We start from the raw sequence: 22,916 nt of genomic DNA, 5'->3' as shown, positions 1-22,916 counted from the left end.
GCGCGGCAGTTCCTGTGCGGTCCCGCCAATGAAAGCGCCGTGGGCGGGCCGTTCCGGGGCTCCCTGCGCTGATTTTGTGGTTGAAGGAACAAGCGCTAAGGAAGGGTCTCGAGTGCGGGCGGGAGGGAGCCTGTCAGGGTCCCTGGGAGTGGCAGCTCTCAGGTGTGCCTCTGCTCAGGTGACCTTACTGCGAACCGCCTCCCTTTCCGGTCCCCAAAGTAGCAGTTCAGTCTTGCTTGGGATCAGGACCAGCTCCACGTCCTTGAGCATACATTAGCCCTTTTCCAACTGCCATGCCTCAGTTTACCTCCGAGTAAACTGAGGGAGAAGCTTTTCCTCTTGGCCAGCAGCGCTCCACTGTGGCCTAAGGTAGCGGTACCGGGTAGCTGCGGGTTCGGGGTGTCCCAGGTCCCCGACAGGGCTAGGGTTCTCTTCTTTTGCTGCGTGCACCTATAGCCTGGGCTGCAGGGGGTTGACAGGCTGGTCGCTGTGCGCCAGCGGCCACACGGGTTGGGTAGAGCCACCGCTGAAGCTGAGGTCTGCGCACAGGTGTCTAACCCGGCCACCGCCACACCGCACCATGGCGCCCACCCTGGCCACTGCCCATCGGCGCCGCTGGTGGATGGCCTGCACCGCCGTCTTGGAAAACCTCCTCTTCTCGGCAGTCCTCCTGGGCTGGGGCTCGCTGCTCATCATGCTCAAGTCGGAGGGCTTTTACTCCTACCTGTGTACGAAGCCAGGTGAGATGGGCGCCGCGGTCAGGGCCGGGTTTCTGGAGAGGGTCTCTGGGAGAGGGCGGTTGGTGGAGGCGTAAGGCAGCTATGCCTGCTTGCTGCACGGCGCCTCTGAGTGCCAAAGAGCCCATTTGATCCTCAACCGCTCTCTGGGTGCTTATCATTCATCGTTCCTGTTTGTGGATGGAGAAACTGAGGCTGGGACAAGGCTTTCGTTTGCCCAAGCTGCAGACTAATAGACCCCTCCGTGCAGTCAGGAACATTGGCTGGCCTTCTGATCTTCCAGGGCCTGCAGCATTGCTTGCCTTGCAATAAACATGTGTAAGAAAGAGGAACTCTCATAGGCCGGGGTGAGCAAGAGAGGAAGTGGCTTTGCCTCCACCCGAAGGAAGGTTCTCATCTAGATCTACACATTACACATGTGTTTAAGTCAGGCCATTATGGAGTCTCCTTAAAGGCTTGCCAAGATATAATTTCTTGTCTATTTTTGCTGCTTTATGATTCTCCAAAGGCCATTTCCTCTCCTGGACTGTGAGAACATCTCAGTGGCTTTCAAAACATAGTAGGGAGGAAGAGGAAGGGAGACAGTGGTCAGAGGATGCTTGCTCAGTAGCGACTGAAGGCAGGCTGAGGCCGGCCCACACTACCCCACCCTTCCTTCTTCCACTCCTGTCTTCCCACCCTGGCGGGAGCCCAGTAGGATCATCGGTAGGGCCGAGTCAGCAGCTGTCCTCTCTCTTTAGGAATCCTTGGTAAGAACTGCTTCTCATCTCTGTCTCTTGTCAATGCCCCACCCCTACCTCAGTCTTGTTTGATGGAGCTGGCCCAGGCTTGATGACTCTGTAGGTCACTGCTGGCATACCTTTTTATTTCTAGAGTCCTATTCGTTTATTTTTTACTTTATTTTTTTCTTACATTTATTTATTCATTTATGGGGGGTGGGGCAGAACTGAGGAAGCCAGAGGACTTTTGGTTGATGACACTCTTTTTCCACTATGTGAAGTCATGAGGTCAAATTCAGGTTGACAGACTTGGTGGCAAGTGGTAACACCCTGAGTGTCACCTCTGAGAAGTGGGCTTGCTATTTATTTTATTTTATTTTCAAAATAGGGTCTCTCAGTGTGTCCCTGTCTATTCTAGAACTGGCTCTGTAGACTGGGCTTGTCTCAACTCCAAGATCCACCTGCCTTTGCCTCCTGAGACCTGGGATCAAAGCCTTGTGCCATTATTGCTGGACTCTAAAGATATTTTGTTTGTAAGTTTGTTTGGTCTTTTGTTCTTGACAAAGGATCTTGCTATGTAGCCCAGGCTAGCCTTTAATTTGTAATCATTTCACCTAGTTTTCCTGAGTGATGGGCGGAGAAGCCTGTACTACCTCACCCAGCCTCTCCTTCTTAGCAGGAAGGGAAAGCTGTGGACCCACTCCCACTGCCTGGACCCGAGTCAGTCAGTCTTTGCTTCTCTTTTCTGCTTTGCCCAGAGGATCCTTAGTGTAGCAGGAGAGGATAAAGGCGGGAGAAGGGGAGGGGTCCGAAGGCCGCCTGGGAGAGGGCAGAGAGCCTATCGTTTATAACCAACCTTTAGCCTTTAGCACTCAAAAATATTTCCTAATAGTCAAAGGGTTCTTGGCAGGTCTTTCCCCACATCAGCAAGAAATCTTGAGAGACTGAGAGTCAGACCTTGTTCCCTGACCAAGCTTTCTGTTTTTCTTCAGGGATGTCAGGAGATTAAAGGCCCCTCTGAAAGGAACAGGTGGGAGTGGTGACTCTTTGCTTCTCCCTTTGTTACAGGATACACTGGGGATTTAAAAAACAGAAGGAAAAAAAAAATTATCAGCCCCAGGCAACCTTTTAGTACCTCACCCTGAGATCAGATTTTTTTTTTTCCTTTTCTTTCTTTCTTTTTTTTTTTTCTGACTCACGGCCCTAGTGACAACAGATTGTCCACTTTTACACAATTTCTCAGATGGTATGAGCACCCTGGGTCTGGAAACTGCTTTCCTGGGGAAACTGTGTCTTCTTCCTTCCTTTGGGTGAGGGGAGTGCAGGGTTTGTGCCAGCCGAGTGCTGAGTTGGTATTTAAGCCCTTGGGAGACTTGACAGGTCACTCCTACAAACGGAGTCAGGGGAAGGGTCAGGATCACAGGTTGAACATCAACTCCTTATCCCGTGCCTTTGCTCCTGTGTCTGATTTTGGTTTTTCTGATTATCTGGCAAACACGCTGACCTAGCATCCTCAGCGGGAAAGCCTGCTGATTCCACACAGCTTATCTCTCCAGCCTCCTTGCTTTGTGGAGTCCCGGGAACCTGTTGACTTTTGGGGCCAGAAACCTCTGTGCTTCCTTGACAGGGAGTGTCTGGTAAAGCTAAGGTCAAGGTTTGCAGTGTGGCCCAGCATTGTCAGCCCTGCTGATCCCTGCAGGCCTTACGGAGCTGACCTGCATGCAGCTGACTGAGAGGCGAATGTCTCAGCTTTCTGTTGTCTCTAAGATTGATGGCATGAATTTGTTCCCTGAAGGAAATTTGCCTGAACCTGTTGAAAGGTTTAGGACTCTAGCCAGACTCTGGCTGCAGCCACGGCGTTGGGTTCCAGTTTGGTGTTGTGGAAAAGGGAAAGGAATCCCTTCTCTATCTCTTTGTGGTCCAACAGATTGCTTTTCTTTTCTGACATGGACAGGGAGTGGCTCCAGAGCTGGGCCTGGGCATTTCATGAACTTTGTGGAATACACTCCTGGTAATGGCAGCTGGAGACCTCTCTTGTCCTCGTGTGGACAACTGTCTAGTCTGGGAAGAATAGAATGGGGCTTTCCCAAGCTAAGTCCCTTGGCTCCATATGACCACCATAGAATTCACCTGACATGGCTTCTTCCCTGTTTTTGTTTTTTTTTCCCCCTTTGGTGGTTGGTGGTTGTTTGGTTATTTTGTTTGTTTGTTTTGTTTTTTTTGTTGTTTTTTTTTGGTTTTTCGAGACAGGGTCTCTCTGTGTAGTGCTGGCTGTCCTGGAACTCATTCTGTAGACCAGGCTGGCTGCAGAAATCCGCCTGCCTCTGCCTCCCAAGTGCTGGGATTAAAGTCCTGCGCCCCCACTGCCCCGTGGGTTGTTTTTGAGACAGGGTTTCAATCATATAACTCTGGCTGGCCTGATCCACCTGCCTCTGCCTCCTTGAGCCTGAGGTGGGGGCAGGGGGAGTAGGTGGTGGGAATAAGGCCAGCCGTGAGGATCTGGTTGTGCCAGAGTGGGAGGCCTCCCTAAACTTAAGACACAAGCCTAGACCGGGCAGTGGTGGCGTACGCCTGTAATCCCAGCACTCTGGGAGGCAGAGGCAGGTGGATTTCTGAGTTCGAGGCCAGCCTGGTCTACAGAGTGAGTTCCAGGACAGCCAGGGCTATACAGAGAAACCCTGTCTCGAAAAAAAAAACCAAATCCAAAAAACCAAAAAAAAAAAAAAAAAAAAAAAAAAAGACACAAGCCTAGAGTGAGCCAGCATTAGGGTAGAGCCAGGGGAGGATACACCTACACCTCAGAGGGGAAGACAGAGGGCACAGAAGGGAGCTAATGACTGGGCAAGGCCGGAAAGAAGCCAGGGAGGCAGAGGACTGCCAGATTCCCGTGACCCTCTCAGAGGCTCTTGTGAGTGGCTAAGCGCTTTCTGGGTGAGGATGGGGGTGGACTGAGGACTGGAGAAAGCTCCGGGGCCCCTGCTGGACTTCAGCCTAACTCTGAACAGGAAGGTGCCCCGCTGTGTGTGTACCTGTGAGTGCTCTCACATCTATGGACGCGTGGTGCAAATCAGTGCCAGGATTCCCCTTTGGTCACTTTGCAGGCCCCATGCCCCCACTTCCCCACCACTGACAGGGTTTCTCTGTGTATTCTTGGCTGTCCTGGAACTCGCTCTGTAAACCAGGCTGGCTTTGAACTCACAGAGATCTGCCTGCCTCTGCCTCTGAGTGTCGGGATTAAAGGGCGTGTGCCACCATCTGCACTTTTATTTATTGAGGCAGGGTCTCTTCCCGAGCCAGAGCTCACGGCTTTTCCATGGGTTCTGGGGATCAGAGGATAGTACTCAATGTTTGTATAGAGAGCCCCGGTTCTGGGTTCCAGGCCCTCACAGCCAGTACCTGGTAAGACCACTCACCCTGACAGCAAGAAGCAAGACCCTCACCTCTGGAGGGCTCGCTGTGTAGACCGGGCTGACCTGGGACTGCCCGGGCCTCTGGCATGCAAGATTGCAATTGTGAACCGCCTCCCTCGGCTTGTTTTAACCTCTTCCACCCTGTTTGTTTTTTATTTCTTTATTTTTCAGTGTTAGGGATCCACCGCTGGGCTTCACATGCGCCGCCTCTACCACTTAGCTGCACCTTTAGTTAGCTCACCCCTGTTTATTTTGAGTTCAGAAAATGTCCAAAAGAAACAGTCAGGGGACTAAAAGCTTGTACCCACAGCCTCTAAAAAAAACGTTTAAAGCGTACCCTTGGCTGTCACCACCGCCCTCACCCTATCATGACCTGGTTTCCCTCCCTGACATCTGTCGGCCTATTTTGTCTTAGTGTCTGTTTTGTGAAGGCCCTGTCTGCTGGGGTTGGCTTTCCAGGCCTTTGTGAGAGAGCGGAGGGACAGCCCCACTCTCACTAGGCGATAGGAAGAGCCTCTGGGGTTGCCGGGCTTTTTCCCAGCTTTGTTCTCTCAAACAGACGGCCTCTCTAACCCATGGGGACAAGGACAGCATAGTCAGTCTCCCGGCTCTGACAGTCTCCACTGGAGCCAGGCTCCACAGACCATCCACAAGATGCACGCCTGCTCTGACACGCTGTGTGCCGTGTGTGGCACATGGGGTCAGACCAAGAGGGCGCTTAAGCTTGAGGAATGCTTACTGCAGAGCACAGTGGCCGGTGCCCACAGGCCACCTCCGGAGTTCTGTCTGTGGTGCTTGCTAGCTCAGTAGCTTCGGCGACCTCTCACCCACATCTCCCCTGCTGGGCTGACATGCTGCTTCCTGTTGCCGGATAGACTAAGGATGGGAGAGAGGCTGGGATGCTGGGGCAGGTACCCTCAGGAGGGCTGGCCAGGGGTCAGCACCAGGGAGGGGAGGGGCTGCGTCACAGCTTGAGAAAGGACTGCTAAGGAACTTGGGGTATCTCGATCTATGCCCCTCTTTGTTTCCTGAGCTCTCTGGAGTTCCCCACTCTCTTTGTTTGCCTGGGGTAAGAAGAGGACTCTCTGACCCTAGAGAGGTCAAGGGAACCCTGAGTGGGGTCACAGAACCCTCGTGCCTCCTCTGCCTTCTCTGGTAAGATTTTGTTTGTGAGGGGGCAACAGTGCAGGGCATTGTTCTTCCCTCCCAGCTCTGGCAGCTGAGGCAAGGCCTCTTCTCAGCACACTGGCACATCAGTTTCTTGCCTGTCTTCTTGTTTGCCCTCCCTGGCGGGGCTAGCCCAGGCTGCTCTGACCACGGCATGGTGGAGGCACCTGTTTAGTCAACAGGTGCAGGGGAGACCCAAACAGGCTGGCCCGAGCTGGGTGACGCTGGCTGCACTCTAGACTGAGCAGGGGACACTGTGGGGCTTGACACTTCCTAGTGTTGGTCTCTCTCCTGGCTCTCTGTGGCCAAGTGGGAGGAAGGAAGAAGGAGTGAGTGGGCACCTATGGTGCTGGCTGTTTATTGTAAACAGAAGCGTAGGCTCCCGGAAGGTCAGCTCCCTCCCTATTTAAGGGACACAGACTACTCAGAGGGAAGAGGCTCTCACTAGTCCCCTAACTCCCATTGTTTGCTGCTGGACATCACTTTCTGAAGGCAAGGGACTGTGGGGGCCTGGTGGCTCTGGTGGCAGAGATTTAAGGACAGATACTGGGATTGGTACCTGTTCCTGGGCAGAGTGACTTTAGCATAAATGAAAGAAGGCTTGGTAGACACTGTCACTTCTGCCCCAGGACCTCTCCTCCGAAGCCCCGTGTCTAGTTGCAGACTGAACAGACCATTATAACTTCAGATACCTGTCCTCACGTGCTTGCTTCTACCATGTCAGGAGCCTGCCAGTGCCTTGGGATTTAATCTTTTAAATTACAATGAGTTGTGTGTGTGTGTGTGTGTGTGTGTGTGTGTGTGTGAATGAGTATGAACCACAGTGTGTGTGTGGTGGTCAGTGAACAACTTGTAGGAGTTGCTTCTTTGCTTCCACCATCAGGTCCAGGGGATCAAACTCAAGCTGTCAGGCCTGGTGGCAAGTGCCTTTATCTGCAGATCCACAGCACTGACCATTCTAGGATTAAAAAAAAATTTCTTTTAAAGATTTATTTTATTGGGCTATAGAGAGAGCTCAGTGGTTAAGAGGTCTGACTGCTCTTCCAGAGGTCCTGAGTTCAATTCCCAGCAGCCACATGGTGGCTCACAACCATCTGTAATGAGACCCAATGCCCTCTTCTGGTGTGTGTCTGAAGACAGCTACAGTGTATTCGTATAAATAATAATAAATAAATAATATTTTAAAAAGGAGAGAGAGAAAAAATGTATATATACAAATGTTTTGTCCAAATGTATTTATGTACAGCACATTTGTGCCTGGAAGTCAGAAGAAAGCACTGAATCCTCTGGAGCTAGAATGTCAGTGGTTGTGAACCACCGTGGGCGAGCTGGGAGCTAACCAAAGTCCTCCGCAAGAGCAGCCACACGGAATCTGACCACTGAGCCATCTCTCCAGCTCTTAGCATTTTATTTTTAGTACACTACAATGCTGAGAACCGAACCCAGGACCTGATACTGTACCTTTGAGCCACAGGCTAGCCAGTGCCTTGGGATTTTATCTTCTCTCCATCGAGAGTCGATGGAAGATGGATGTGGTTGTACAGACCTTTGACCTCAGCACTCAGGCGGCCGAGGCAGGTAGATCCCTGAGTTCAAGGTCAGCCTGGTCTAGAGAGTGAGTTTCAGGTCAACCAGGGCTATGCAGAGAAACCCTGTCTAGGAAAACAAACAAACAAATAAAAGAATCATGGATGGACTCTGGGAGAGCACCTCTCAATAGGCTGTACTGGCCTGTGTCACCCCCTGCCCTCCCCCCCCAAAACCACAAAACCCTCCTTCCTTGGTTCTATGTCACCAGGGAGCTCATGGCACTTGAAGTAACTGACTGCGGACCCTTGGTGGCCATAGTCAGGCTTCTCAGCGGGCAGACGACTGCCCTCCCCCACCCGCCCACTGTCCCTCTTCTGTGCTGGCTGCCCACCCCATCCCTGTATGATCCACAGCGCTGGGCGGAAGCCCTGTCCCCTACTGCAGGTCCAGTTCCTGTTCTGCTGGCGGGGCTGACACCAGAAACCAGTCTCTCCTTCCTGGAGCTGCCTCACACCTGCCAACCACAGCAACACACGGGACCAATGGGCTCAGAGAGCCCTGTTTGCTGTGTGTCCTGGCTGTCAGTGTGGAGGATGTCTTGGAAAGGGGGTTGAAGGTGGCAGGAGGGGCAGGAGTCTGGCCTGAAAGGTTTTGTTTGTGTGGTGTTGAGGCTGTTAGCCGGTGGGTGGCTCTGATCTCCCTAAATCCCCCTCTTCTGCTTGGTTCCGCATGCCCTGTTTCCATACCCATCTTGATCCTTTTGGCTACTGGGATCTAGTTCCGTTGTTTCCACTCTTAGTAAACAGCTAAGGTGGCCAGGGGCCACTGAGATAACACTACACAGTAGCCAGAAGACCATTCCTAGCTCAGACCCAGCCCAGGATGTAAGGAAACACACATTCATACTCTCACATGCTGATCCAGTGCTGTGCTCCTTGCTACTGCTGAGAAGCTGCCATGCTATTAACTCCCTCCCCCCCATTCTGAGCCACAGGAAGTCTGACACCAGAAAAAGCACGTATTTGTTATTTGCCACATGCCCTGTATGGGAGCTGGAGAATGCTATCTGTTTTTTCTCAGGACTGTCCCCAAAGCTCTATGCTACCATCACATTGTGTCTTGTTCACAGAGAAGGAAACCAACAGAGCTCCATCAGGTCACGTTTCCTAGGATATACAACAGGAAGCAGGGCAAGAGAAGGTAGAATCTAGAGGCCCCTAGCTACTCAGAGGAGGTAGGCACCCGCGGTTAGCCACGCCAAGCGCTTTCTTTCTCAGTTACCTTGTGGCTCTGAGAGGCCCCAGAAGGCTTTGTAGACGCAGCTGAGCTGCCCGAAGGCTGCTATTGGGAGGCAGGGAGGCAGGCAGGCTGAGGAAGAGTTTCTTTGGCTCTGTGGTGGAGCCTCAAAGCTAATCAATCAGTAGGCTGGCTCCTGCAGGATTAGTTAGCATCACTTAAGGAGTGGTCCCAGTCTGGTTCCCAGCTTGTCCCCACCCTCCATCCCGCCAGTGCAGGACTTCTCCTTGTGTTGTTTTAACCCTGGCTGACCTTTGCTTGGGGCATGTTGTAGTGTGACTGACACATCAGGCAATGGGCATCATGGGGGGTGGGGGTGGGGCCTGTAAGAGCGGTAAGAGAGGTGCCTGTCTGTAAATCAAAGAAAACAGCTCTGTGCCATTAACAAGACAAAAACTGAGGCAGGGGGGGTGTATCTAAGTGGTAGGCAGCTTGCCTTATATACACGTGGCCCTGAGTTCAATCCCCACTCCCTCAAAAACAGGGCGGGAACGCCAACCTTTGGTTCTGACTTACAGTCTATGGTGGTGGGAAGCGATACATGGTCTGTGCCACTTGTCTTTCCAAGTGCTTCCTTACTGGCTGTCTTTCTTTCTTTCTTTTTCTTTTTCTTTTTCTTTTTCTTTTTCTTTTTCTTTTTCTTTTTCTTTTTCTTTTTCTTTTTCTTTTTCTTTTCTTTTTCTTTCTTTCTTTCTTTCTTTCTTTCTTTCTTTTTTTTTTTTTTTAGTTTTTTCAAGACAGGGTTTCCCTGTATAGTCCTGGCTGTCCTGGAACTCACTCTGTAAACCAGGTTGGCCTCAAACTCAAAAATCCACCTGCCTCTGCCTCCCAAGTGCTGGGATTAAAGGCGTGCGCCACCACCGCCTGGCAATTGTGTGTGTTTCTGTGGACAGAACTACTGAGAGTGTTTGAGACAGCCACAGCCAAGGCTAGACCCTGAGCCACTGTTATTGAGTGTAGAGTATAGGATACTCTAGAATGGAAATCACACTGGCCTTGGACTCTTGGAGATCCAACCCGGGTGCTGGGAGTAAAGGCATGCACCTCCACCGCCTGGCAGAAATCACATTTCTCACTCTGGAGCCCAGGTGGCCTTGTGTATGTGCATGGGTGTGCTCATGCCCACTGCATGTATGTATGTGCACATATGTACATAAACATGTATAGACACCCTAGGTGTTGTTCCTTTGGGAACCATCTACCTTCGATTTGTTTGTTTGATTTTTGACACAGGATCTCTTATTAGCCTACAATTTGCCAAGTAAGGTTAGGCTGATCGATCACTGAGAACCAAGGGTCCACTTGTCTCTCTGTCTCCTCCACTTGACACCATGCTCCTCTCCTCTCCTCCCCTCCCCTCTACTCCACTCCCCTCCCCTTCCCTCCCCTCCCCTCTTCTCCCCTCCCTTCCTCTCCCCTCCCTTCCCTTCCCTTCCCCTCCCCTCCTGCCGAGACAGGGTTTCTCTGTAGCCCTGGCTGTACTGGAACTCACTTCTGTAGACCAGTTGGCCTCAAAGATGCTCTTGCTTTTGCCTCCTGAGTACTGGGATTAAAGGCATGCGCCAGTATCCGCAGCTTCAGCCCTGCTTTATTACATTTATTTAGTGTCTGTGTGCACGCATGCAAACCATAGGACACAAGTAAAGGTCAGAGGATGGCGTTGGCAATCGGTCCTCACTGCTAACATGAGGGTCCCGAGGATCCAATTCAGGCATGGTGGTGGGTGTCCCTACCTGCTAGGCCACCATCCCTCCACCCACTCTCCCTTTGACACAGGGTCTCTTGTAGCCTAGACTGCTCTTTCGGCCTCCTTATCTGTGGATAACCTTGGGCCCCTGATCCGACTGCATTCAGCTCTAACGTGCTTAGATAACAGGCATCTACCCTCAAATTGGAATGAGAATCCTAATCTGGGACTAATGCTGTGTCAAGGGACAAGTGAAGCCCTTGAAAGTGTAGACAGGATTGTGTTTTCTGAGGAATGGCTTCTTTTTTTTGTTTTGTTTTGTTTTGTTTTGTTTTTGTTTTTTTGAGACAGGGTTTCTCTGTATAGTCCTGGCTGTCCTGGAACTCACTCTGTAGACCAGGCTGGCCTCGAACTCAGAAATCTGTCTGCCTCTGCCTCCCAAGTGCTGGGATTAAAGGTGTGCGCCACCACCGCCCAGCAAGGCTTCTTTATTGAATTCTTTGACTAGTCTCTGGTCTCCACAAATATTGAAATATGTCTGCATTATTGCTGCAGGGGTCTGGGTTGCCAGAGCCTTAAGGCACTCACAGCGAGCTTTGGTTTTTCTCGGTGGTAAAATCCTGAAGGCGACCTGTCTCTTCAATCTTTGGGGAAGCCTGCCACGTTCTTTTTCTTTACACACACAGAGAACATCACTAATGGCACAGTCGAGGGCACCGCGGAGCCGGAGCACGAGGAGGTGAGCCTGGTAAATGGCTGGCTCAGCTGCAAGGCCCAGGATGAGATCCTGAATCTGGCATTCACCGTGGGCTCCTTCCTGCTCAGCGCCATCACCCTGCCCCTGGGCATCATCATGGACAAGTATGGCCCAAGGAAGCTCCGGCTTCTGGGCAGGTCAGTGTGGGCTCCTGGGGGGCTGGGTCAGGGTGGGTGATACCTTGAGCTGCATCCCTTGCTGTAGGGAATCTTGGGATGTGGTAGCAGTGCTCCCTAAGTGCCTACCTTGGACAAGGTTACTACAGCATCGGGCACAGAATTAGTAGACATTGAGACCCTGATGCCTTCTACACGCAAGCCACAGGACCCAATCCTGTCTATAACATTAGTTTTTATGGCCATCAAAGATGACTCATTAGATAAGGACACTTTCCACCAACCCTGATGACTTTTGTTCTATCCTTGGAGCCTACATGGTAGAAGCTAGAGGACTGACTCCTGCCTCTGCCCTCTGACCACTGTCCTCGTGCCATGGGATGCACACACCAACACGTGTGTGCACCTACAAACACCAAGTAAATAGAGAAGAGCATTGGTTTTCAAAGGCCTTACGCTTTGTCCAGGAAAAAAATAGTTTTAAAACATAGAAATAAATGCAAATGTAAATTATTAACCAGGTGTCATTCTTCCCCCTCCAGTGGTGTATGTGTGTGTCTGTGTGTGACTCTGTGTGTGTATGTGCATATCTATGTGTGTATCTGTATGTATAAGTGTGTATCCATGTATATGTCTGTGTGTGTGTCTCTGTATATGTCTGTGTATGTATGTGTATATCTATGTGTATGTCTGTATGTGCAAGTGTATCCATGTGTATATGTGTATGTATATATCTATGTGTGTATGTGTATATATATATCTGTGTGCTTGTGTGTGTATAGTTATCTCTGTGTGTGTGTGTGGGTGTGTGTGTGTGTGTGTGTGTCTGTGTATGTATAGGAGGAGGAGGAGCATTGCTGCACATGAAATTCTACCTAATGTGTGTTGATCTAGTGTGAATTATGTGTATACATGAATTATAGACCACATATGTCATTCTTAATAATATGTGCTTTAAACACATTGAAGCTCAGTAGTTAGTAGAGTGCTTGCCTAAGGTGCATAGCCCTGGGTTCCACCCCCAGCCCTGCAAAAAATAAATAAAATTAATCAATTAAAATGAATGAAGGGTTTTTTTTTTTTTGTTTTGTTTTGTTTTGTTTTGTTTTTGCGAACAGAGTTTCTCTGAGTAGCCCTGGCTGTCCTGGAACTTCCTTTGTAGCCCAGGCTGGCCTTGAGCTGCCTCCTAAGCACTGAGATCAAAGGCATGCCACACCACAGCCTGGCAAAATGAATGAAATTTTAAGTTACAGCCTGAGGCCAGGTGGGGAGGGGGGAACCGGGAAAGGGGAAATCATTTGGAGTGTAAACAAAGAATATAGAAAAAAAAAAAGATGGGGCCAGGGATGCAGCTCAGTTGTGGAGCACTTGTGTCACATACAGAAGACCCAAGGTTCAGATCTCAGCACTGAGAGCAAGTCCTAAACGATCAGCATCCTGCTGGGTTATCGTCATAGCTCATGAGGCACCTCTCCCAGGTCTCCTTAGAACTGTTCAGTGATGATTGCAAAACTTTCTGTAACACATAGTAAATACCCCGGGTAACTATGTAACAGTAGCAGTTGATAACCTAGTGTAAATAGCACACTTTCTGTTTGGTTTCAGTGCCTGCTTTGCTGTCTCCTGCTTGCTGATTGCGTATGGAGCAAGTAACCCAGACTGTGAGTACACCTTTTTGCCCTTTCTGCCAGAAACTTGAGAGAAGCCCCACCCTGCAGCGGCGCTCACTGCTCTCTGTGGATGCTGTATTAGGCTTGCTGTTCCCTGTTCAAGCCAGAAGGGATCCGATGGCCCTGTCTTCACTTAGCTCCTGGGCAGATATGGCTGCTTCCTGGTGGGCTGTTGCATAGGGTTCAGCTCTTTCAGATGCCTGGGTAGTAACTAAATAATCGTCCCAAGTAAACACACGAAAGGTGTTCCCTCTCTTACAGGTGTGTGACATTCCTGTTTTTTTGGTTTTTTGGTTTTTTTTTTTTGGTTTTGGTTTTTTGGATTTGTTCCCCCCACCCCATACCCTACCCCTTCCCCCCCCCACCCCCCAGACAGGGTTTCTCTATGTAACCCTGGCTGTCCTGGAACTCACTCTGTAAACCAGGCTGGCCTCGAACTCAGAAATCCGCCTGCCTCTGCCTCCCAGAGTGGTGGGATTACAGGTGTGCACCACCACAACCAGTGTGATATTCCTGTCTTATCCCCAACCTTATGCAAACCCTGTCATAGACCAGGCCAGCTACAGACATGGCCTTCTACAGTGTAGACATGGTAGACTGGCCTCCACGATGCAGACATGGTAGACTGAGGTAGCTCTTCTTCCGCTTTTTTTTCCTTCAGTACTGGGGGTTGAACTCGGGCTTGCAAATTCCAGGCAAGCACTCTTACCATTGAGAAAACCATTCCCAGCACTTGTCAAGGAGATAACCCAAACTAGTCCTGCAATCCTCCTTGCTCTGCCTGAGGGCTAGGATTACAGGTGTGATACCTCACACCTAGCTGAACCAAGCCCTCAAGGCCGGCTCGACAAACACTGTAGGAACATCTCCTTTCTGGACCCTGTCCCTTGACAAGGAGTTTAGGGCTTTTAGAACAACACCAAACTAGGACCTGAAGTTCACTACCGCCTTCACCAGGCTCCTCTACTGGTTTTCAGGAACCTGGGGATTTAGTATCTGTGAGGAGCTTTTTGTGGCCGTTTGATTGCTGCTAGGTTAACAGAAAGGAGAATGGGTGTCTTTTCTAGAACTCAAGTTAAGAGGGTAGACAGGAGGACGAGGGTGAGAAGGGTCTCCCCGGGTGTTGCTAACCCTCAGTGGCCTGTCCCTTATTTTTAGCTGTCTGTGCTGCTGGATTCCCCCACTCATGCCTGTGTTCTGCCCACAGCGCTCTCTGTGCTGATCTTCATCGCCTTGGCTCTGAACGGCTTTGGGGGGATGTGCATGACCTTCACCTCGTTAACAGTGAGTACCGCTTCGTCAAGGAGCGCGCCGCCGCCGAGGAGACTGAATCTGGGGCATGGTTGGTTCCCGGGTCCTTTTCTTACATTCTCATACATACGTAGATGTCCCAAGCAGTGTTGGGGCTGTGGGTGCAGTGGCCTGACAGCAAAGCCAGTCCCAAAATGGGCAGCTGTGTCTGCCGGGATGACTTGCAACTGCCTCTGGCCTGGCCTTTGCCATGGAGGACACAGGTTATTAATCACGTGTCTAGAGAAGGCAATATCTTCAATGGCTCTCCAGGAACTCCAGCTAACAATGCCATTTGTAGACAAACCTGTCCAAGAACTACCCGGCACCTTAGGGGATGCCTAGAACCAAGCGGCAACACTGTCACATTCTTCTTGACTAGGGCACAGATGTCCGGCCAGAGAAGTGGAACTGTTTCTTAGAACTTTGAGCACGCTCTTTGCAGGACCGCCAGGATGCCACAAAAGGGGTTTCTTTTAAAGTAGGGAGGAGGGTTGGGGGGGGGGGGCTGAAGGAAGTTAAAGAAGGTATAGAAACATCTTTGCCAGAGGGAAGACTGCAGATTTGCCCACCCAGGCAAGGGTATCCCTCAGGCTTCTGTCGACAGGGACATCCCCCTACTCAGTCTACCTGTGACGAAAGTCTGCCGTTACTGTTTGTGGTGAAGTCTGGTTCTGATTTTCCATTAAGCTTAAGTCAGGAGTCAAGCTATTGAGAAATCCCTGGGACCTTCCTGGCCCTTTGATGAAGGAGCCCCCAGAAAGTGTAGGTGTCTTTGTGACCTGCCCAATAGGGCCATGTCTTCTGTCCCCTCTTCCTAAACTTTGCTCCAGCAGGGAGGGTTAGTTGTGTGGGCCTATGTCTGTGGACACGGAAAGTTCACTGTGGTCTCTGTTCAGTGAAAAAGGCCCAGTGTAGGCAGCCTGGGTGGTGTGCCCTGGGTGTGAGTATCTGAAGGTGAGTGGCCCACAGAAATCTGGGGGCTCAGGGGTCTTACCTCTGCTGGTGCCAGAGAGGTTGACTTTGTATCTGTTGGGGCATTTTATTTATTTGTTTGTCTTAAATCAGATGCATTTAAAATAAAAATAGATATATTCTCTCCTCTCATAATCCTGGAGGAAACAAATGTTTAAACGGTGAGAAATATGTTCATACTGTGAAGAGTACACAGATTCCACTGTGTTGTGTAAATGTGAAACGGGAGTCCTGCACAGGCCTGTTTGTTCTTGGACAACACGACAACCACCAGCCCTTTTTTATCAAGATGAAAACTATAAACCTGGCATCGCCCTTGTTGTTGTGGGAACGCTGGGCATCTGTTAGGGCAGATCTGAGCTTCAGGGATGTAAGTTTGAGATGGTCCTGGGCCTTGTGAGCTTAAGCACCAAGATGCAGAATATGCTTACTCAGCATGAGGGATGGGATAATGCGGGCTGGACTGGGGTGTGGCTCAGCGGCAGAGCACTTGCCTGGTGTGCACATGACTTGTACCCAGTGCCCGGTACCCCAGCACTACATCTATAGAAAGAGAAGAGCTGGGTCTGGTGGTATATGCCTGTAATCCCAGTACTTGGGGGGGGGGGTGCAGAGGCCACCTTGGGCTACAGAATGAGGCCTTGCCCCTCTTCCTGAAGTGATAAAAAGGATAGTTAAGCTGTAGCATGTTCTGTGATTAGAAGGAGCAGGATTAGGAGGAGTTCAAGGTCACCCTCTGTTTCCTTTTCTCAGACAGTAACAGTATTCATCCTGAGTTCCATAGGAGATTCAAGGCTACCCTGGCTCTACAAGACCATCTCACACAGTAAGAGCAAAAGGCAGACAGGTGAAAAACACTGTGTGGGGAGTTCTGTTCGAGAAATCCTTCCCAGGCAGTGGGGGCGCACGCCTTTAATCCCAGCACTCAGGAGGCAAAGACAGGCAAATCTCTAAATTTGAGGCCAGCCTGGTCTACAGAGCAAGTTCCAGGAAGGACAGCCGATGCTACACAAAAAAAAACCCCTGTCTCCAAAAGCTCCCCCCCCCAAAAAAAAAAACTACCCCGTACGTGTCTACCGCCATGCATTTTAGAATCTGCCCTTCGGTATTGTTTAGTCTGTACACATCCGTGTCGCTCTCTGGCTTCAGCTCTGTCAGTTTGCTTTACACAGCGTCTCCCATTTCCCTGCCAGTCCCTGGAGCTCTGCATTCTTTCTCTTTAGACCACACGGTTGTTCAGTCAGGGCTGCCCTGTAGTAGAGACAAACCGTAATTACTTCACGCAGCTCGTCCCCACCCGTGGATGCTCAGGTTGGCTGCCAGCACGTCCCTGTATGAGCACTGTTGGAACGAGCCTTCTGTACGTGTATTTCTGTAAAATAAATTCTAGGAAGCAGAACTTCTGGGCCCTGGGATTAGCATGTTTTAAATGTGTGCTTTCACACAGACTCCGAGAATGGAGTCCACTATCTGCAGTTAGTCTCAGAAACCCATTTGAAGGTGCCTTCTTCATGATCCCTCCAAGACCATGTCATTCATCTCTAACTTGCTTTCTTGCATTTATTTGTTTGGTTTGATCTGTTTGCCGTGTGTGTTTGCCGGCGTGTGCACATGAAGCTTGAGGTGGTCTGAGGGTGGCTTTCTGAGTTGGTTTCCTCAACCATGTGGGCTCTGGGGAATGAACTTTTTTTTTAATCAAATTCCTCTTTACACCGAGCCCTCTTGCTAGTCCTCTTCTGTCTTATTTATTTTTAAGGTCTCTAATGTTGCCATGGCTGGCTTGACATTTGCTGTGTGGAGTAGGCTATCCCCAAACTCAGAGTCTGTTCCTGTTTCCTATGTTCTGGGGTTAAAGGGGCGTTTACATGTTTCATCCTTTAGAGATTAGGCAATTTGACACCATGAAAAATGATGCATCATAAATTTTGTCTTTCCTAACAAGACATCCTCTTACCTCTTCTATGTTGTTCTGTAGCCCTAGCTGCTTTTGACCTTAGCCATGTTGCCCATGCCGGCCTTCATTCCTGATCCTCCTGCTTCCGTGTCTCAGGTGCTCAGACTATAGATGTGTCCCCTGTCCCTGGCCACCAACATCAGTGTCTTTTCAATGAATTGCTTCTCTGTATCATTTATCTCATTCTCCTTCCTATTGTTTTTTCTTCTTCATACTTTGTAAAACTCTCTTTGAAATACAAATTTCCTTCTCTCTGTAGGAGTGAAGGGTTTACCTAGGGCTTTTAGATTTCTATATGGTCCATGATATGCTCCAGAAAAACTGTGCACTTAGACAAGCAAACAGCGTACATACACGTTCGGGGGCATTGTAGAATGTCAGTTGCTTTTAGCATCATTGTGTGTGTGTGTGTGCACGTGCGCGTGCGCGTGCGCGTGCGCGTGCGCAAGTCAGTGTGCTTGCTTTCGTGGTAGCTCCTGGCTCTCCTATCCACCTCAGGGACCTGCCCAGGTTAGCTGGTGAGTGGACACTGGGTAAATCATTTGGTAGGAGGGGAGCCATCCTTGAAAGGGATGTCTAGGACTCATCCTGACATCTTTATCTTGGACCTAGGTTTTGGGGGTAAATGAGCTGCTACCCCAGGCCCTTTCCAAATGTCTGCCTGTTTTTTATAAACAAGGTTTTGTTTGAACCACATCAAGCCGATTTGCTCACGTGTTGTGTCTGTGGATGATTTCATGCCACAGGGGCGCTTGGGCTGTCATGACAGAGACCATATGGCCCACAAAGACAGAAGTGTTTACCGTCTGGCCCTTCATGGAAAAACATTTGCCAACTTCTTGTCTCGAGGCCCTAAGACACTACACTGTTCTCCACCTGAGGACAGAGGTCCGGCACCCCTGCAGACACTCCTGCCCCCAAGTTGTACAGATTAGCTCTCTAAGCACTTTTTAAGTCACCTTCTTCACCCCTTTCCCCAGCTGGATGATCTCCTGGGACATTCCCTTGTCCCGTGAGCCTTCTCACGGGACCTGATGGCTTGTGAGAATAAACCCTGAGAGGGAATAGGAAATGGCTCATCGGGGACAGACTGAGGCTGTTAGGCAATGTCCCCGGGCTGGTGGTGCTTTCTGCTGAGCAGAGCTGAATCTGGTTCTGACACAGCCCAGGCCTTTAAAAAGCAGAAGCGTCAGGACCAGCACCAGAGACACGGCCAGGACCAGCTCCAGAGACACGGCGCTTGGCAGCACAATGGCGCTTTCTGTTTGTGTCTCCTGTCCGTGTTTTCATTTTGGGGACAAAAGAGTTTTCAAGGTTGCTTTTAGAACTCCCTAAATCAAATCTACAAGGACTTTTAAACAGAGAATGGCTCCTTGATAACCTGGGAATGTGGGGGAATGTGTTGTCAGGGAAACCCTCATTTGGGGACTTTCTCAGGCCCTAGGGCTTTGTATGACATGGACTGTGGGCTGTATACTCATTGGTGGACAAGGGGCCCGGAGTTGGCAAGATGCCTTTTCCTCACAGTCCAGAAGGAGGTGTCCCACAGCTTCCACCCCCATCCTCCCCTCCCCCCTCCCCCTTCCCCCCTCACAGAGCTTTGGGAACCACTATACTCTGTCCTCCACGCCATAGTCCTTTCCTCCAGTGTGGAAGTTCCGAGGCTATCCAACAGTCATCGCTGGTTAGCTCAGGTCTCTTGTAGCACTGGGCCTGGGCATCCCTGGGAGGAGCAGGCCAATCCACGGTGCGGGCATAAGCCCCGCGGCGTGGAGCCTGGGCTTCCCTGGACATCTGGTCAGCACGCTCAGTCTGTTTGCTCTAGTTTGTACAGCCCTTTAGTTCGCTCCATCAGCTGAAGCACAAACATCGGCCAGCGGCTGAGGTGGCGTCTTTGGGCCGCCACCCCACAATCCAGGGCCTGGGTTGCTTAGAGATGGGAACAGATGCAGCCAAAATTGTGAACATATCTTTTCCACTTCATTACCCTGACCCTTGTCGGTGTGGGCCGGATGGGGAGTTCTGGTCTGAAACACTTACAGAAGAGTGGTTACAAAATGTTCAGTAGGGGAAAAAAAATCTCTCTGTGGGCTTTTCCCATTTTATTCATTGGAGTTTGGCTTTAAACCGGAGGAATAAATGACCCTAGGGGAATTAGATTGGCGTGAGTCCATATATATCCTTCTCTTTAAGGACCCGAGGGACAGGTGTGGAGGCAAATAGCCAGCCCACTGTGAGCGGATGTGAGGCCAGCAGCCCTCCTGCTCAGCCCCGTTACAGTTACCGTTACAGTTACCGTTACCGGCAGGCAGAGTTTCACTTGTTTCCCCACCTGGAGAGCTAGGTACCAGGCAGGTAGGCCTCTCCTAGTACCAGAGCCCACTTAGCCTCTGACTTCCATCCATATCTTGGGAAGCCAAAACAGTCAGTAAATGGCCATTGGCCTGGGGGAAATTGGCCATTTGTTTTTCAGAGGAGTTCTACCTGGTGAATTTGCTCCACGTGACATGCAGGAGCTGACAGGAGGCAGTGGGGGTGTCGCTGGGGCTCTGGGCTTGGCAGGTGGAACGGGAGGCGGCTAGGAGCAGGCAGCTTTCCCTCCCCACCCCTGTACCAGTGAAGCGGAAAGGTGACCGCAAGGACTGTGATGTGTGCTGAGGGGTGCCTGCTTGTTACAGTTAGGGAACGGCCCAGCTTTACTGAGTCCGCTTGTCCAGACTAGTTCCTGGGTAGATAGTCTGGAGAAGACAGATAGACTGGATCCTGGCCTATACAGACTTTACTGAACTCGGGGTGCTGAGTTCAGCACCAACAGGCTGAGGACAAAGCTCTTCTCTTTGAAAGGACCACAGACCTAGAACGTTAGCCCTCACCCACTGCTTGGCTCTGTGACTTCATTAGAGAGTCAGGGAGTATCCACTGGGCGAATGGACTCAGGAGGCCTTGGATATGCAAAAGGACTGTCTTTCGTCCCATAGCCTCTCCTGGGGATTCTTGTGAAAAGACTCATCTTTGGACATCTTAGGGTTCCTAAGGAAGACTTGTCTAAAACTGTTTTTGGTCACGACCTCTGGGGATTCTCATCCAGTGGCCTGAACACCAGGGGAGGGGCTGCTTGCAGCTGCTGTTTTCCCCTCTGGGAATGTGACACAGCTGGGCCTGTTTATGGTACAGCTGAGGGACTGAGGGAGAGTGAGTCATCAGGGCAAGGGAAGGCCTACCATGAGGCCCAGGAGTGCAGGCACAGAGAACAGGTTTTGCTTAACAGAATAGAGGCAGCAAAGTGGTTGCGAGAAGCAACCAGGAGCTGGGAGAGGGGGTTAAGCTGCCTGCCTGCCTGCCTGTGAGTGTGCCAGGAGGGAGCCAGGAGGCAGCCTCTGTGGAGCAGAGCGTCCCCCTGCACCTGTCGCCACAGCAGGGCTCCAGCTTCCTGTCTGGCAGCAGAGCTGGTTTTCCCCTCCAGCAGGCCCTTGAGGCCCCACTAAGGCAGTCAGCTTAACACTCCGACGGCACTAACTACATCACCATCGTCTCAGCACCGTTATGGCTGACAGGACTGGGCAGGGGCAGGAGGACAGACAGAATAAGCAAGGAGAGACAAGACTAGTGAGACAGGGAACCCGGATTGGGAGGACAGACACAGGGCAGGTCCATATACAAGCACACATCTCTGGGTGGAATGGTCCTAGATCACAGGTGTCAGCCGAAGGCAGACCTGGTAGGTCTGAAGGGATATAAGAATCCCCAGTGAGCTGAATCAGGCAGGGTGCTGAATAAAGAATACTGTGAGGGAAGAGACAGCATTCGAGGAGAAATGACTTGAGAGCCACACAGAAGTGTTGTGCGAGGCCTTCATCTAGCAAGAGGTTTGAATCCTAAGGTCGGCCTTGACCAGTTTGGGGGAGTCTTTTGTCCCTTAAATGTTTTGCGTAATTCAGGCTGGCAGGGATGTCCATGAGTTTCTGATGCTTCCGCCTCTCCCTCAGGAGGGCTGGGGTTACAGGCGCACCACCGTGCCTGGTTTAGACTCTGCAAGTTTTGTAAGCGGTGAATGAGCGCGGACAAGGACCATTTAGACAGTAGCTTTCAGGGTTTTAAGGATATAGAAAGCAGGTGCTAAAAATAGTTGTATTAGTGTACAGGCTTTTTACTGGGAAGGAAATCTGACCATACTGCTTCTGAGCCAACCAGTGACGGAGATCTCCTGCAGGCAGGCGGCTTTGGAAAGACAAGGACCCTGCCTGAAGGAGAGAACACTATTAGTGTTACCACTTAGGCACAAGGTAACCAGTACCACAGGGACGCGGGTGAGCCTTCCCCTTTCCTGTGCCTCCTCTGTTGCTGGGGTGTTTATGCTTTGGGGTTCATTAGTCGAGGTCAGCCTCAGGCTCCTTGCCCAGCCCTCTGTCCAGTGTGAGCCCTGGTAGCCCCCAAGCCAAACACACTTGCGCTATCCTGCCCACTCTGCTTCCCAGAGAACTTTTGGAACAGAGTTAAATTATTTTAACTCAGACTAGCCTCATGTTCCTTACTCTTCTCTGCCCTCCCATTGCTAGGACTACAGACATGCGCCACCGTGCCCAGCTTCAGCACCTATTTGAAATATGTCTTTTTGTTAATATTTGAAAAAGAAGAAGAAGAAGAAGAGCAGGGGTGGGGCACGCCTTTAGTCCCTGTACTTGAGACCAGCCAGGTCTACAGAGCAAGATCCAGGACACCCAGGGCTGTACAGAATTCCTGTCTCAAAAACAAACTTATACATTTAAGAGGAAATCAGATGCCAGGCAGTGGTGGTGCACGCCTTTAATCCCAGCACTTGGGAGGCAGAGGCAGGTGGATTTCTGAGTTCAAGGCCAGCCTGGTCTACAGAGTGAGTTCCAGGACAGCCTGAGCTACACAGAGAAACCCTGTCTCAAAAAAAAAAAAAAAGCCCAAAAAGAAAAAAAAAAAGACTAGTCACTGAGCTGAGTGTGGCAGCTCGTGCTCACAGTCTCGCTGCTCAGGAGGCTGAGGCAGGAGGACCATGGTGAGTTCACGATCATCACAGCTAATATTGGAAGACCTTGGTTTTGTTTGTTTGTTTGTTTGTTTGTTTTTAAACAAATTAGACAGGCCTGACAGTACAGGGCCTGTAATCCTAGTGACTTGGGAGGTTGGGGTTGAAAGATCGCTAAGTTAAAAGCCTACCTAGGCTGCAGAGTAAGTTCAGAGCCAGCTGGACAAATCAGTGAGGCCCTTTAAAGCGAAAAGGAGAAGGCAGGCTGGAGGTGGAGCTCTGTGGTAGAGCCTGACGTGGGCATGGCCTTGCATTATAGTCCCAGTACTGAGTCCCATACACCACGACTGAAACCTTTTTATGAATAAATATAAAAGGACTTAGGGTCTAAAACCAGAGATGTGGTTTCCTAACTTATAGGCCATCCTGGTACGTAAATATGAGACAGTCATTTCAAATTGTGTCAGAAAGGAAGAGCAAACCATTTAGAAAACACTTTATAATAATATATCAGGTTAGAAGGAGAAAGGTGATGCATTCTTGTAATCCTAGTTCTTAGAAGGTAGTGGCAGAGAATTCTCTCTCCAGACCCTAATAGCAAGTTTGAAGCTA

General features: G+C 50.4%; 1 protein-coding gene across 1 annotated transcript in view; it reads left to right on the top strand.

Moving 5' to 3' along the window:
• Window positions 1-560: 560 nt before the first annotated feature.
• Window positions 561-22,916, top strand: part of Slc43a2 (solute carrier family 43 member 2) — a 45,471-nt gene continuing 23,115 nt past the window's right edge. The window contains exons 1-4 of the mRNA XM_052196456.1: window positions 561-740; window positions 11,233-11,440; window positions 13,025-13,080; window positions 14,297-14,373. Of these exons, the coding sequence (XP_052052416.1) occupies window positions 581-740; window positions 11,233-11,440; window positions 13,025-13,080; window positions 14,297-14,373 (501 nt within the window). The 5' untranslated portion in view covers window positions 561-580. The remainder of the gene's footprint in view (window positions 741-11,232; window positions 11,441-13,024; window positions 13,081-14,296; window positions 14,374-22,916) is intronic.

Source organism: Apodemus sylvaticus, chromosome 10 (genome assembly GCF_947179515.1).
Source record: "Apodemus sylvaticus chromosome 10, mApoSyl1.1, whole genome shotgun sequence".
NCBI lineage: Eukaryota > Metazoa > Chordata > Mammalia > Rodentia > Muridae > Apodemus > Apodemus sylvaticus.
The sequence above is the reverse complement of the archived record's forward strand: the minus strand, read 5'-3'. Positions and strand labels throughout refer to the sequence as shown.